The sequence below is a fragment of the Tenrec ecaudatus genome, chromosome 8 (genome assembly GCF_050624435.1).
Source record: "Tenrec ecaudatus isolate mTenEca1 chromosome 8, mTenEca1.hap1, whole genome shotgun sequence".
NCBI classification, from domain to species: Eukaryota; Metazoa; Chordata; class Mammalia; order Afrosoricida; family Tenrecidae; genus Tenrec; species Tenrec ecaudatus.
The window spans coordinates 4108448-4124160 of record NC_134537.1 but is presented as its reverse complement, the minus strand read 5'-3'; the positions used below and the strand labels follow the sequence as shown (position 1 = coordinate 4124160).

Here is a 15713-nt window from a genome sequence, read left to right as displayed (position 1 = left end):
AGGGAGCCTCGTTGACCAGAACAAAGGGGCAGTATTCCGTGTCTGCTACTGGGGTTGGCTGTCTTCATGATTCGGTGTTCATTGACATTGGATTTTGGTTTGACCATGTGGGGTGCTCCCCAAGGTATCTATTACCCAGGTTTGGGTTCTTGCCTTCCCCCCCCCCCCAAAAAAGGTTTACTTCGGGATACACAGTCTCGCTAACAGCATCTTATTAAGAAACTCCCAGCAGGAAGAAAAGCCTCCCCAGCCCTCAAGGCCAGTCTTGGTTGTTTCTTACTTCTCCCCTGTATCCATGGATGCTTAAGCACTCCAGGCTTTGCACACAAGACTTTTGGGAAGAGGGCTTCTGGGAAAGGTCGTTTCAAGATGGCGTGCGGTCTTTCCAAGTTTCCACTTTCACTTCCTGGGCCTGTAAGCCTGTGACTTTTCTGAAGTAAATTGCCATACTTTGCATCAGAGGTGCCTCTGGCTGGATTCGAACTGCCAGCCTTTGGGTCAGTCATCAAGGGCTTCCCCATGCGTGCCTTTAGGGAGAGAGAACGGTCTCTGGCGCCGTTCACAAGACAAAAGTTGTGGCACCAGACGGGTCTGCTCACCTGTAACAGGAAGTACAGCAGACCCAAGCAGTAGAGGCTGACGGGTTGTGTCTACAAGACGCCAGGCACCAGGCACTCCTGCCTATCCGCTGTGCACTTGTGCTCGCGTGCCTATGAGCAGGTGTAAGGGTGTGCTTGCATGCGTGTGATGTGGATGGCCGGGTGGTAAGCAAAGCTGGAAGCCCCCATCTGCCTCTGTGACCCCGTCCCACTAACACATTTTGGAAGTAGACTCTGATCAAAGATCCGACCCTTCTACTTCCAAAACTCGTGTGCCTCACCAACGAAGTTTCCCTGTGCTTCGACCCTTCATCCCCCAGGTGTGTGGTCCTTACTTTACACCTGGAGGCTCTGGTGTTTGACCCTTGTGGCGGCTCAACAGAAGCTCAATGGTGTGCTTGCTAGTTTGCTTCCAAGGACTGAGGACAGGAGGAAGTAGCCTCATTATATCCATGACATGAGTCAGGAGCATGTGGGAGGGCTGGCAGGCTGGAGAGCAGGGGTCTGCTCCGGGAGAGGAGTTCATGCCCTGACATCCGCTGCCCGATGGCTGGCTCAGAAGCCCTCCATCCCGAGAGGCTGGGGGAGGTGGACTTTAACAGGGTGGAGGTTATGCGCGGAGTTCCCAGAATTCTGCTAGAAACTCTACTTGCTGCTCTCAGAGGCCGTCTTGACAGGTAAGTCAGGGACCTGGGTTCAGAAAGGACCCTACAAAGTCTGCTGTGTGCCCACATGAGCTGGATGGATAGGTCGTCAAGCCTGTCCTTGGCTAAAAATAACCCCGGCTTGTCAGCCATGTGGAACGTCAGCACGTGCTAAGGGAAGAGCCCGGAGTCACTAACTTGTTGTGCTGTTGTGGGAGAGGGTGGTAATGAGGATGATGAGGCTGACAATTAGGGTAATTGTTTTCCTTCTTGTAGCCATATAGAAAAAATCACCACATGGCAAGACCCCAGGAAGGCGATGAATCAGCCCCTGAATCATATGAACCTCCACCCTGCCGCCTCTTCCACACCGGTGCCTCAGAGGGCCATGGCAGTGCCCCAGCCCAACCTCGGTAAGTCCCCTCCCCCACTTCCACCAGGAGATGCGGGGACAGGCATTGTACAGGGGTCCCTGGGCCTCTCCCAGGGCCCCTGGAGCATGGACCGCCCCTCTTGGCTGCAGTCCTTCTGTTGCATTCCTTTCTCTGGTACCACCGCATTCTGGCAGCCCCTGTATGGTAGTTCTTTGAGACGTCATTTGGGTTTCCTGTTTCCATCTAAGGTGAGTAAAGTGTGGACTGCTTCCTGTAACCTTTGACCCCTAAGCACTCCCAAAGGCTGTGTGTCCCGCCTCAGATCTCCGTCTTTCCTTATTTCATCACTAGGAGCCATTGTTATGGGCAAGGTCAGCCATTCGAACCCACCAGCCACTCCATTGGAGAACGATAAGGCTTTGTATTGCCCTCAAGACATAAAATCTCAAATAAAATAAAATATCTCAGAACTAACTAACTCCCCAGGGTCAGTTAGTTCTATTCCATTCTGTAAGGTCATTGTGAGTCAGACGCAATAGCAGTGAGTATTATTTTTCATATATCTCCTTACATTTTCACAACCACCCTACAATACGTAATGAAATTCCCATTATATAGATGAGGGCACTTCTCCGAAATCATCTAACTCGTGGCTAGCAGAGCTGGAGTTTGAACCCAGGTTGGTCTGACTTGAGAATGCATGTAACCATTACATCATCTGCAGGTGAATGCATGCAACCATTACATCATCACAGGTGACTTCTCCCCATACTCATCCTGGGGCCACATGACTCACTGCTCATTCATGATGCTTAGCTGTGATTTTGAACAGAAGAGCATGCCTTCTGCTGATTGCTTTTATTTCCTCCCCCAAAATATTGAAATTATTTTTCCCCTCCGCAGTATTCTGGTAGCATAGTCGACTCTGTGCTGAGCTGCTGACTACAGGGTTAGCAGTTCAAACCCACCAGTCACTCTTCAGGGGAAGAGGAAGCCTGTCTACTCCTGTAAAGATTTAGAGGCTTGCAAATCCAAAGAGGCAGCGCTACTCTGTCCTGCAGAGTCTCGATGAGGCGAATCAACCTGATGGCAGTGAGTTTGCGTTTTGAAGGCCTCAAGAACCCTGGTGGTGCAGCATGATAAGCATTGGGCTGCTAGCTGAAGGCTTAGTGGTTAGAACCTCCCGGCCATTCTGTTGGACAAAGGCGAGACAGTCTGCTTATTTACAGATTTATAGTCTGGGCAGCCCTAGGGAGAACTTCCACTCTGCCTGTAGGGCCATCACGCATCGGAATCCACTCAGTGGCATTGAATTTGGTATTGTTTCAGATTAAGACTAAAAATGAAGGACGTTGGTGTTTAAGTTTTATAAAATGCACATTGTAAAACATTTGGATGAAAATCAGATAACTGATTTTAACAAATAAGAGGCCTTTTTCGTGCTTTGTGCACAAAAGAGTTAATTTTAGGCAAGGAAAAGGGTCTCCTGGTGGATTTTCAGGAATGAGCAGGCTAAAAACGGAAGAGTTATTCCTGGACTCCTTCCCCTCCGAGGAGGCTCAGCCTCGGCAGCTAAGACCTCAAGGAGCACTCGGGCAGCCTAGCCGAGCACAGTGTCCACTCTCCCGGGAAGTCTGGGATTCATGTTCTAAAGCCGCCAACTTAAAATATATCCCCAAAGCAAATAGGTTTGGAAAAAACCTCTCATGTGCCTTTAAAAAAATCATTTTATGGTAGCTCTTACAGCTCTTATCACAATCCATCCATCCACTGTGTCAAGCACATTTGTACATTTGTTGCCATCATCATTCTCAAAGCATTTTCTTTCTTCTTGAGTCCTTGGTATCAGCTCTTCATTTTTTTCCCTCCCTCTCCCACCCTCCCACTCTCATGTACCCTTGATAATTTATCAATTATTTTCATGTCTTACACCAACCGTGGTCTCCCTTCACCCACTGTTATCTAAAGGGTAGAGCAAAGGAAATGACACGGATTCTTGTACTGGCAGCAGGACGCGAAGGCTTCCCTGGAATCCTGTGCCCACATGTAGGAACTTGTGCAGAAAGCAGGTGCAGGCGGGGCAGTGGTGGGAAGGAAGCCCATGGTGAGGGCTGGTAGCCTGGAGAAGAGGGTGTGTCCAACCATGTCGTTTTCAACCAGCACTTATTCTAGACACTGACTATTCACGTTGTAAGCTTAACTTTACCATCAGTTATGATTGGGAGGCAAAAAAAATCATTGACATGGTTAGAAAATGCAAACATTTCAATGTGCAGTTAAGAAAAATAAAAGACCTTCCCCCTCTCCTGATTTCCTCAGTCATCCAGTTTGCTTTCAATAGCCACGTGATCTTTATAGAGTGTATGTGTGTGTGTTCACACAAATGGTAGCATATCATACCCACTGTTCTGCACCTTGTTTTCTTCACATGTGTACCCCTACCTAAAGAATTACTTCTTAAAACACCAATATGGAAAGCTACCCAGTAGACCAGCACATTGACATCATGTCATTGATTCACTTATTTCAATATTTCAGTACCAGTGTGTTGCTATTCTACACAATACCGGAGTACATTTTCTTGTTCTTACCCACTTTGTTCAGTTTCTTTAATTAAAAAAATTTTTTCCCACCTGGAGGAATTTAGCTAACTAATTAAATTAAAAGGACTTGGAATACTTGATTGATACTGAAGTACCCAAGTCGTACTGAAAGCCCAGTTGCATTAGGAAAGGACATGTATCAAAGTTATAAATGCTGAAGTACTGAAGCGCGTTTACTTGTGGCTGAATAAAATGCCTTAGCTCTCCAGATTCCCAGTAAATCGACAAGAACACCAGAGTGTTTGCCTGTTATGCTGGGCATCCCGAGAGTACAGAGAGGTGAAGAGGGATCCTTCGATAGATCCATGACAAGCAGATCCATCAAAGATTCCGAGGTCAGGAGCCAATGTAGAGTCCTCTTACGGTCCCAAGAATAAATTATTCACAACCAGGTTGATTTCTTTACAATTAAACAGAGCAGGTGACTTTTCTTCCCTTTAGCCTAGAATTTCGGTACTTTTCAATCTGATGCAGCTGACAGACAGATAAGCGAACTTAGTGATAGGAGAACAAGTCGAAAGTGCTGCTAGCCAGGCTCTAGTGAGCACCTGCACAGACTTATTCCCAAGAAAATGTGCACAGACGCGTCTGTGACCAGGGACTTGGTGCAGGCCTGTTCTCTCACAACTACAGCTATCATCGCCTAATCAAGGGGCCTTACCAAAAAAAAAAAAAAAAAGAATGCTAAGAACTTTTGTTGGGCAGAGGTCCCCTAGCTCAAGAGCTCATCTTTTCCATGAGTCTTTTAGGGAAGACTGAAGCCTGTGAAGACACTTATGGAATAAGCCATAACTGAGAACGAGCCCTAGCTTTACAACTGTGGTTCAGAAAGCCAGGTCTGATCAAAGTAGTGGCTTCCAGGGGGATCTGCTAGGCCAGTTACAGTCACAGCAGAGAGGTCAGAGGCAGTTGTTGGAACAGAGTATGGTTTGAAATCAGGAAAGGCGTGAGTCAGGATTGTATCCTCTGTTTGTGCTTCCCTGTGTGGCAGTGGGAACGTGTTGGTCTACTAACCAGAAGGTCTGTGGTTCAAACCCACCAGCCGCTCTTCTACAGAAAGATGAGGCTGTCTGCTTTCGTAAAGATGTGCATCCTCAGAAACCCCATGTCGGGTCACTAGGAGTCAGAATGGGCCCAGTGGCAGAGTGGGTGGTCTAGGAAGCTGGAATAAGAATGCGCCCAACATCAAGAATGGAGGGAGACTCAGTAATCAATGGAGGTAGGCAGATGACACAACCTTGCTTGCTGGGAGTGGAGAGAGCGTTGGAGCACTTACTGGTGAAATCCAAGGCCTTTGGGATGGATCACACTGCCACCTGAAGGAAGCCACATCCCTCACAACTGGACCGATGAGCAACACTGTGCTAGAGAAAAGATCGAAGTTAGTCACAGACTTCATCCTACCTCCATCCACAACCTTTGTCCATGCAAGCAGCCGTTGGGGAAGGCAAACGGTGTGGAATTTTGGGCAGGTCGGCTGCGCAAGGAACTTTTTAATATGTTGAGAGTCAGGTATCACTCGAGGACTAAGGAATCGTCCAGGAAGATAGGCTCGTGCACCTGACTCAGGCCATGGTATTTCAACTCACTCACACTCCTGGGAAAGCTGGGAGACCAGAGGAGAACCAATACGTTTCAGTGTCGGTGGGGCCAGAGAACATTGCATGTCTGGATGGCCAGAAGACTGAGCCAATCCGTACTGCAGGACTTGCAGCCAAAATGCTCCTCAGAAGCAAGCATGGCGAGACTGTTCTCGTGTGTTGGTAATGTGAGAAGTCTAAGTTACGTTGGTAGGTGAATAAACACAAGGTCAGTGGTTTGAAACCACCAGCCACTACGAGGGAGAAAGACGAGGCTTTCTACTCCCATTAAGAGTTACAGTCTGGTCAACCCACAAGGGCAGTTCTACCCTGTTCTACAGGGTCACGCTGGGTCGGCATTGACTCACTGGCAGTTGGGTTGGTTTTTTGGGGTTTTTTTTTTAGTTTGGGTAGAGAAGTGAAAAAGAGGAAAATCCCCCAGTGAGACAGAGCAGTGACACAGTGCAGCACTGAGCACAAATGTCCTGGAGATGGTGCAGAGCCAGGCGGTGTTTCACTTGGTTGCATGTGTATGTGTTCACCAGGAGAGGCCAGAACTCAGCAGCAACAAAGTCCCCCTAAGAAATGCATTATTGTAATATAAATAGCCGGGGCTGCATGGCCCCCACTCTCCTGGCACCTGCGGACCCAGAGGAAGTGCTGTTGGAAAGCCAGCTGTCTTCTGCAGGCAAACGGAACCACGGTCGCTGGGACCATCATTGCTTGGGCACTCTTGCTTACAAACTGCGAGGAAAACACACACACACACACACACACACACACACACACGACCTTCACTTCGGACAGCACTGGGGAGAAGATACAGTGGCACTTGTTCATGACCCAGCCCATCACCCGCGATCGTCAACACAGGGAGTCACGCTGCGGGGCCCACACGTACAGTGTTCGCCCCCTGCAAGTGGTGACTGTCGGTTTCACCCAGTCCTGGGCCACCCAAGTCCTGAGATCATGTGGCCCTTCAACATAGCCCCACCCTATACAGTGTCTTTGCCAAGAGAAATGACGTGTCATTTCGCCTTGTGGGTGCTTATTCTACCATTCCTAAACCACTGTGTGCGGGGCTCTGGTCCCCACGTGGACGGAGCTCTGGGTTGGAATGTGTCCCTGGCCCGAGGGGCGGGGATCCTCCCAGGCAAGAACACAGACTATGGAGCAACCTCACCAGGCGACCAGCCGTGCTTTCCAGAAGCTTTCTCAAGTGCAGTCCACGTGCATTTTCAGTGCTACAGTACTGTTTTTGTAAAACGGTACACACACACACACACACACACACACACACACACACACACACACACACACTTGTGCCTTTGAAGACGTGCCGTCTGCCAGCCCAGAGCCCTAAGTCTTCCATGTCTGGGTCTTGATCTGAACTTAAAATTATAAACACATGTGAGAGGGTTTTCATTTTATTCCACCCCCCTCCCCCCCTTCAAGGGCTCTCTTTTCAAGACAAGATGGAAAATCTTGTCTGAGCTAAGTTTGCTCTATTGGCTCATTCTCCACTCTGTACAAAAGCACTCAAAAATAATTCATCCAAAGCTCATTAAACTGCGGAGGGATACTGCAGCCTCATGTTGCTTCACACACATGGAACATGATCCTGAAAGTTCTCTCAGACTTAGTTTTATACTTAAGAGATCTGCTTTTCCCCCTTTTCCCAATGTTTCCCCTCTCCTCACCTTTTCAATGCAGACCCATCTGGCTACTGAAACAACTTTTCCAGCTCTGGCACGCTGACTGCTTTTTGAACTTTGTGAGTGATGCGGTGTAAATCAGCCTGAAACACACCAGCAGAGGCGCTCACAAGCCCACAGGCAATCAGGAGAACCCCATATACTGGAGGGGGTGGGGAGACATTGGTGGGAGGGCTGGGGTGGAAAGTATGTTTATAGAAAGGAAGGAAGGCTGGTGGGGGCAGGGGGGGCTCAAGGTAAAAAGGAAAGGCTCTACTCAAAACAATTTTGTTGGTTTGTTTTTTGTCTGGATGAGGAAAGGAAGGACTTGCCGTCAGAACGCAGTCGCAAATTCATTTTTTTCCCCCAAACCAACGCTATACTGGGGCAAGTCATCTATTACTCAGATTCACTATTTAAGCAACCTGGCTGAGAGCATCTCCATGTGCGTGTTCCCAAATGAGAATGATCAAAGCTTGCTTTTTAAAATTCTAAAAGTAGAGGGCCTGCTAGCATGCTAGTTACACATTGGGCTGTGTTTGAGCCCACTCTAAGGGAGAAAGATGAAGTTTCCTGTCCCATAAAGACTTACAGTCTCTAAAACCCTGCCCTGTCCCCTGTCCTGTAGGGTCACTGTGAGTTGGCATAGACTCAATGGTCGTGAGTTGGTTTTTGTATCAGTTTAAAGAGTATGTGAAACGCAGGGGATGCCATTCACTCTGTGAACCTACACTTGAATCACAATAGACAGGAAATTTGTGAGATGGGACTGAAAAATAGGATTAGATCCATCGATTCAGATTCTTTTGTGCAGCAGCCCTACCTGAACACACTGCCAGCAAGTCTGTTCTGAATCGACATAACCCCAGAGGACGGGGTAGGGCTGCATCAGAGGCTGTGATTCTTTACAGAAGCAGACTGCCTCAACTTTCTCCTGTTCTGTGGCTGGTGGGCTTGAACCGCTGACCTTGTGGTTAGCCATGCAACTTGTATCCAGCTATGCCACCAAGGATCTTTATGCAACAAAGAGGAAGATAATTGTGTATCTTTAAGAGAGAGAGAGAGAGAGAGAAAGAAAGAAAGAAATCTTGAGTTATCATGGCTCTTTTGTTGACATTTAAATCCACTTTTATTTATCTTGGTATATTGAGATTAAGTGATGAAGACTTGTGGGTTTATTATATGATATGGAAGTATAAAATCTCCCTCTTTGATAAGAGGTATTGAGAGTCATAAAAAAGGCCTGACTCCATAGTTTTCCCCAAAGCAATATTCTCTAAAATAAGATTAAGTAATGTGCTAGATGGGCACTTTGTAAACTTGTGTATGCAAAGATGTGTTTTTCAAATAGCAATGAATGAATAAATAGATAAGTAATAGCGAAGGTAACTAAGTATCATGATAGAAATTAAATTAATAACATGATAAAACAATTCTGTTCTTTTCAGCAGTAAAATCACAGTTACAAAGACTTGGTTTTCCCTACAGCTACATGGAAAAAGACTTCATCATTTCCCATGTACCTCCACGGAAGGCTTTCTGTCGCACCTTAGTTTTTCAAAACAGACATTAGAGCTATCACAATAATTCTGCTTTTCTTTAAAAATTGTCTTTGTTCAAGATTCTTTGTCCACAGGACTAATGAGGTTTCTTGAAGACAGAGATTTTGTTCTGTGTGCTTTTAACCCCTGGCAAAGGGCCGTCTACACCAGTGGCACCTCCTGTTAGAAATAAATGAATCGAGTAGATCCATCTTGTATTTAAAGTTTCCATAGCAGTGATAGGAAAGCCTTTGGTTCTCAAGAGATTCTTTCTCTAGCCTCTGTCATAGGTTACATGACTCACATGAGAGCAAATCTCAAGACCACGACAGCCACCAGCGCTTTCTTTGGTGAGAGGCAGAGGATGTGGGTGGGGCACAAGGGTCCAGACCCCAGTCCCCGGTGCCACCATGAATGTGCCCGCTCCTACAGCTTCCGCGGGGAGAATGGATTGGCTGGGTCTCTCTGTAACAAGCCCGTCACTGAGCAGCCACTAAGATCAGGCTTTCTCTGTGTGTGGTCCAGGCTGTCACCAGCTGAATCCCTCGAGGCTCTGGTCAAGCACACGTCTTCAGAATCCAGTAGTCGGCATAGGCTGTGACTGTCCCGGGAGGACCGTGACCGGCTCCACCCGGGAAAGTCTGTTTCTCGAGGCCTCGCCTGGGATCTGGAAGTGGGAGCTGTTTACAAGTGCCTGGATGCAATCAGATTGTGTGCCTTTCGCACCGTGTTTGAGGAATGCTGTCATACACACGTGTGTATACATATATATGTATACATACATACATACATACATACACACAGACCACCACTCAAAATCAACTCTTTAGTTTGAGCATTGGGCGGATCCCCACCTCTTGGACCGGACTCTGAAGTAGACATGCAGGGTGGCATTGCTGGGTGTCCCTCGGGACCCGTTTGGTTTGCGAGTCTACGGGCGCATTAGGTGAGCAAGCATTTGAAGCCGCTTCTCAGAGAGGTCTGACCTCAGCCATCCCTAGGGAGCCTCCACACCGGGGGAAGGTTTGCCTGTTGGAGCCCAGGTGCTTGGCCCGGGCGGTCTGATTTCACTGGGCAAACGCGTGACTTCACTTTCAACCGGACGACCTGAGAGCAGGTCGGACAGTCTGTCAGTCAGGACGCTGCAGGCTCACCTCCTGGACAAGGGAGAAACCTCTCAGGTAGGAGGAAACTGGCCAGGTTCCAGCAGGTTTTAGCACCTTCTTGGTACCTCCTTTACTGACTGATGGATTGCTTTCAAGTGGACCTCATTCCTAATGGTGCAGCGGTGGCACGTTGGGCTGATAGACACTGGGTCGGGATTCGAAACCCCCAGGCGCCCCTTGGGAGCAAGACGAGGCCTCATACGGCCACAAATGGTTGACTGTCTTGAAACTGGGTAGAAACCCTGAGAGGCTATCTGCCCTACCCTGTAGGTGGCTCTCGGTTGGAATTGACTCCTCGGCTGTGAGTTTGGCGTTTCCTCTCGTCAAGTTTTAAACAGAAGTGTGACGCTATTGGAGCTCCAAGCCAACTTCTAAGGGTTTGCCTTCGGAATTTCCTCCCCAAGTGGGAACTTCCTCCCCTTTAAGGCCCTGTAAAGGGTGAGAGGAGTCTGGATTGCCTTGCTGTATCCAGTCACTTGTTCCAAATTGATAAGGGCCGAGTGATCACCTGGCACTGCCCTTTGGTTTCCTCTGGGGGCCCCCCATGGGGGTGCCCCCTCACTCCCTCACCCAGGGTGTAATCATCGCCGTCCCCACTCGGGTATCAACTGGAAGATGGATTTTTTTCCCTTCTTCTTTTCTCACAGTCTAAATTTACTCCCCGGGTGTCGCACAGGTGCTGGTGGTCAGGGGCAGCTGTTCCACAGGCTTGGCTCTGAATCATTCTCCATGTTGAAATCGGCAAGATAATATCATCCAAAAAGCCAGGCTTAATCGTCTTTCCTCATTTAGTGCTGGAAAGAGGATGGTCACCCTCCTCGCCTCGCTTTTAAAACAACAACAGACAGGAAGGACAAAATTGTCATGAAAAACAAGAGGAGCCTGACCATATGTGAGGCAGCCAGAGACTCACGAGGATCCGTTTTTTCCGTGATATCTAATTTGGATACGTCACTGTAGGAGACACTGATCAGCGAAAATGCGGGAAGCAACAACGCTGGGACCCTAGCACTCAAAATCGGATGAACCTCTTGGTTCTTTTTTTCTGTACAAGCAAACAAAATGTAGAAAACCTGTTACACCTTCTTTGATTTACTCAACACTCCGTGAGCATAGGCATCTTCTCATATAAAAAATTTTTTTCCATATGCTTTTTATTGGATGCTTCTTGTTGGGAAAGTAACGCTGATGTAGGTTAGAAAATCCACGTAGTTCAGAAGGGTTTTCATGATCAATTACGTTTCCTTCCCACCGGGACTCCCCGTCCTCTTCTATTCCCTGGAGGAGATCACCACTACCTGCTTTCTGAGCCGCCGCCTCGTCTGCACATCCTCTCATCCCTGGTGTGCTCACAGGTGTATGTGGCTGTGAAACGCAGCTTGCAGTTAGAGAGCTTCCTAAGTTAGCACGTACACATTGACTAATGCAATATTGTGCGTGCATAATATTGCGCTTTGTGGATGTGCCCTTGTGTATTTAACCAGCCCCCAACAACCGGCAACCACGCACTGTTAGTTGAGCGTTGTGGTAACCGGGTACTTAGACTGCTTTCTGGTTGCTCGCTGCTCCGGTGACACAACGTGGGTCCTCACATGTAAATCCTGGGGCACCAGATACCTCTGCAGAGGGCAGTCTGCAGAGGAGGAATTACTGGGTCAGAGAGGATCTGTACTGGGTTATAACAATGACTGCTATTCTTCCATTTCCCCCCGAAAGGGTGATACCGTTTACACTTCTGTCAGCAAAGCCCCGGAGTGCTACTTTCCTCTTACTCTGATCGTTGAGGTCTCCTGCCATCCTTTTTACTCTGAATCCTGGCAGCTAGCAACTAGATTGTTTTCATTTGTATGTATTCTGTGATGAGTAGATTTGGACATGTTTTGTGTATGTATAAAATATCATACATACAAACACACACCCAACAAAACAAAACAAAGCCAAGCCACTACCATCCAGTTGATTAAGACTGATCGCACTCCCATAGGGGGTCTTCAAGGCTGTGAAACTTTACAGGAGCAGAAAGCCTCGTCTTTCTCTGGAGGAGTGGCTGGTGGGCTTGAACCTTTGATCTTGAGCTTAGCAGTCCAACACTTTGACCCGGCAGTGCTACCAGGGCTCCTTGTGTCAACCAGGACAACCTATGAATGGCTACACAGTGTTCACTGTGTGGTTTTACCAGAATCTATTTAACCAGCTCTTCGGCTGAGAAAGCTATGGGTTGATTTTGCTTTTTTCTTAAATCTCTATAAACAACTCTACCAAGAACCTTATTTCACATAAATGCTATGCCTGCCTTTAGCCGCTCCTTTTCCCAGTTTTTGTAGAATGTTTGTATTGCTTGTGGGACTTAGAGGCATTCCTTTAGGAGTATAATTTTAACATGGCATGCTTTTATCGAGCCTAGTAAGTCACTGTCTCAAGATTGCCTGTGTGTGTTGGAAGGGAGGGTGGCGAGGCAATGTGTTTGGGGGTTGACTTTCTCTTTATAAGTGATTTCAGGTTGACACCTAAAAAGTGCCTTTGGAAGCTTTCCCACTCTCTCTGTCTTTTTAGCTTTCAGAGCCGAATGTTTTTGACTAAGCCATAAATGGAAATTTCATTGCAAGTTATTTTGCTTCCCCGTGCATTTCATTCCACATTATTTTTGTCCTCTTCCTTCCTAGTACTCTATTTCTCAGACACCATTGAGGAGTGAGTTGTGAATTCTGAATTTGCCAAGAATTAAATATTTGCAGAGTCGGAGGGGGGGGAGGCTTATGTGTGACCTATTTAGTCACAGCTCACCAGAGTTTCGTAAAAGCTACTTCACAGCTCACGCTCCTGACACCAAGAAAATAACTCTCCATGCTGATCAACTGCCGTAGTACATGAATTAGTTAGTGTGGGACTTTGATCTTTCTCCCCCAAAGGAATTGGATCATCCCATTTTCTCGAAAGGAATGCTCAGGGCAGTTCCAGATGGAAGGTTTCTGGACTCCTTCCCTGCATAGTTTGTTGTGTGTCTGTTGCTACTGCCTCGGACCCGGCAGACCAGGGTTCCTGCTTGGGAGACATCATGCCTCAAATGCACAGCGTGTCTCATTGACATGCCTCCTCTTCTTTGCTGTGTGTGTCTAATGCAGTTTTAAGTGTACATTTCTCCTGGAGTTTGAGGGAATCCCAAGCTCCAAGTATTGTTAAAATAGGATGGTCTTGGCCGCGGACACATTCCTCCCTCACATGTGTTCCCATTCTCCACTCTCATCCCTGTTTTTCTTAGCTGGTTCATCTTTCCTCCCACCGAGAAGGTGAAAGGGCGCAGATTCTTCAGCTCTGAGACAGAGCAGTGAGGGCCTTTTGTGACAGGTCCCAAGACTTCACCGTCCACTAACTGGCTACCCTGTAATTCCCTGATCCAACCTGTGAGTGTCTTGTTCACAAGCACGGCTGTTGTGAACTCTTCCTTCTGAAGGCCTAGACCCTGAAGGCAGCTCTTTGTTCTGCCATCCCAGGCTCTGTTTTTCACACTCGAAAAGGGGAATGACTTTTAATGAACAGATTCAGCCGTGAGGGGCGGGCAGGGCGGAGAAGAACAGTGGGCGTGACCCACTTGCCCACGTCACCGAGCCCCTGTTACAGCGCCATTTCTATCTCCCCAACCAGTCAGTCAGCAAACCCATTGTTTAATCAAGGCTGCTTCCAACATAAATAATGCCAGAGAACAATGGTCATGGACAGAGCAGCTTCTCTGGAGCCTGCCAGCGAGACTTCTCAGTCCCCAGGGAGCTTGGGTGTGTACAGGGACATTACTTTTTGTTCTGAATATGTAACTTCTAATGTGAAGGAATCTGAGACTTACAGAAGACGCGCTTCAGCCCAGTACAGGAATGTTGACATGCTCTCTGTCCAGATTCACTGTTGCAGTTGTTTATAATTTGCCTCACTGGCGTGTTCCCCTCTCTGTGTAAAATTGTTTTTCCGAGTTATTTGAAACTAAATTGGGGACATCGTATCTCTTAATCCCTAGGTATTTCAGTCGGTGCGGTTTAAAACAACGTATCCTTACGTAAGTACCAACCGATATCCAAAGCGGGCAATTTGACGTTGATATTGATACCACTCGGACCCAAATGGCCCACGTTTGAACTTTCCCAGACGCCCCTTTAACGACGTGCCTGGATGCTTTCTCTCCGGGACCAGAATATAATCCAGGACTGTGCCTAGCGTTTGCCTGTTATAACCCCGGCCATATCTCTTAACCAAGAGCAGTGTCTCAGCCTGGATCATCTTGTTTCTGAAGAGCAGGGGCCAGTTACAGGCTTCCTTTACAGTGGACTCTGCCCCATTTCCTCATGAGTTCATTGAGGTTATGGACTGTATTTGGACCCTGTCGGGCGACGCCTGGGGTCCGCGGTATTGGCGATGTCCGCCTTGGTTACTTGCTTAAGATGGTGTCCATGGAAGGCTAAGGCGGGGCAGCTGGCTTGTCCTAATTACTGTGCTCTGGAAAGACAATGGAATCTCAAGAAAGGCTTCGAGGTCCACCAGGCCTGCTGTCACCTGTGCCCCTGCCCCTTGGGATGACCAGCAAATGACCATCTCCGACCATCGATGGGTGCATTGTAGTTTTATTTTAGAACAAATACCTGTGTCGGGAGCTACACAGATAGAGTCTTTGCCAAACGTATCTTGTAAACCCTAACTGTAGTAGAAAGCCACTCTCTCTCCCCTGGGGCAGCTGGGGAACTCCCCTGGTAATTCTCACAGCCTGACTTCCACTACTTATACTTTTAGCCGGCCAATTTCATCTAATAAAAGAACCTCTCATCCGAGAAGAGGCCTACATCTCTATATCAATTCTCTTACAGTTTTTCTTATCATAAGGTTTTCTTCCACTGAATTAATCTTATTTCATATTCTCTTTGATGCCTCATTAATTCCTACACTAATTATTATGACTCGTTGAGGCAACCAAACCAAGTGACTGAATACTGTCCTTTATTTTCTGTTTTACACATTAGTAGGCTCACTACCCCTAGTAGTAGCTTTAATTCATATTCAAAACATTTTAGGTTCACTCAACCTATAAGATAGTCAATATTATCTACAACTGTTCCTATGAATACAACAATGCAAATCTGCAGAGGGATTTATGGACTAGTCTGGGACTAGTATGGGCTAATATTGGAGTTATGGACTTGATCTGGACCGGGCTGGGATGTTTTCTTAATATACAATTACTCTTTGATCTAAAGCTCTTTCTTATATATTAAAAAATATGATCATCCAAAGTTTTATGACTAGCCTGCATGATGGCATTCATAGTTAAAATACTATATGGTGGTGGTTTAGAACTACTGACCTGGAGGTTAGCACTAAGTCTCCATGACTCCTGGTCCCAGACACATCCCTAAATCTGCCCTCCGCTTTTCTCACTAGCTTCACAGCCTTTCCCATGCCCCACATTTTCCTACAGTGAATGAAGTCATCATCAGTCATAGCGACCCGTTAGACAGGGTCACACTGCCCCTGT

The 15713-nt window shown here is 47.3% G+C and overlaps 1 protein-coding gene across 4 annotated transcripts in view; it reads left to right on the top strand.

The window, feature by feature from the left end:
* Positions 1-15713, top strand: part of WWTR1 (WW domain containing transcription regulator 1) — a 133715-nt gene that overhangs the window by 83022 nt on the left and 34980 nt on the right. For all 4 annotated transcript variants that reach the window (XM_075555922.1, XM_075555921.1, XM_075555924.1 and 1 more), the window contains exon 3: positions 1520-1656. In XM_075555922.1, the coding sequence (XP_075412037.1) occupies positions 1520-1656 (137 nt within the window). The remainder of the gene's footprint in view (positions 1-1519; positions 1657-15713) is intronic.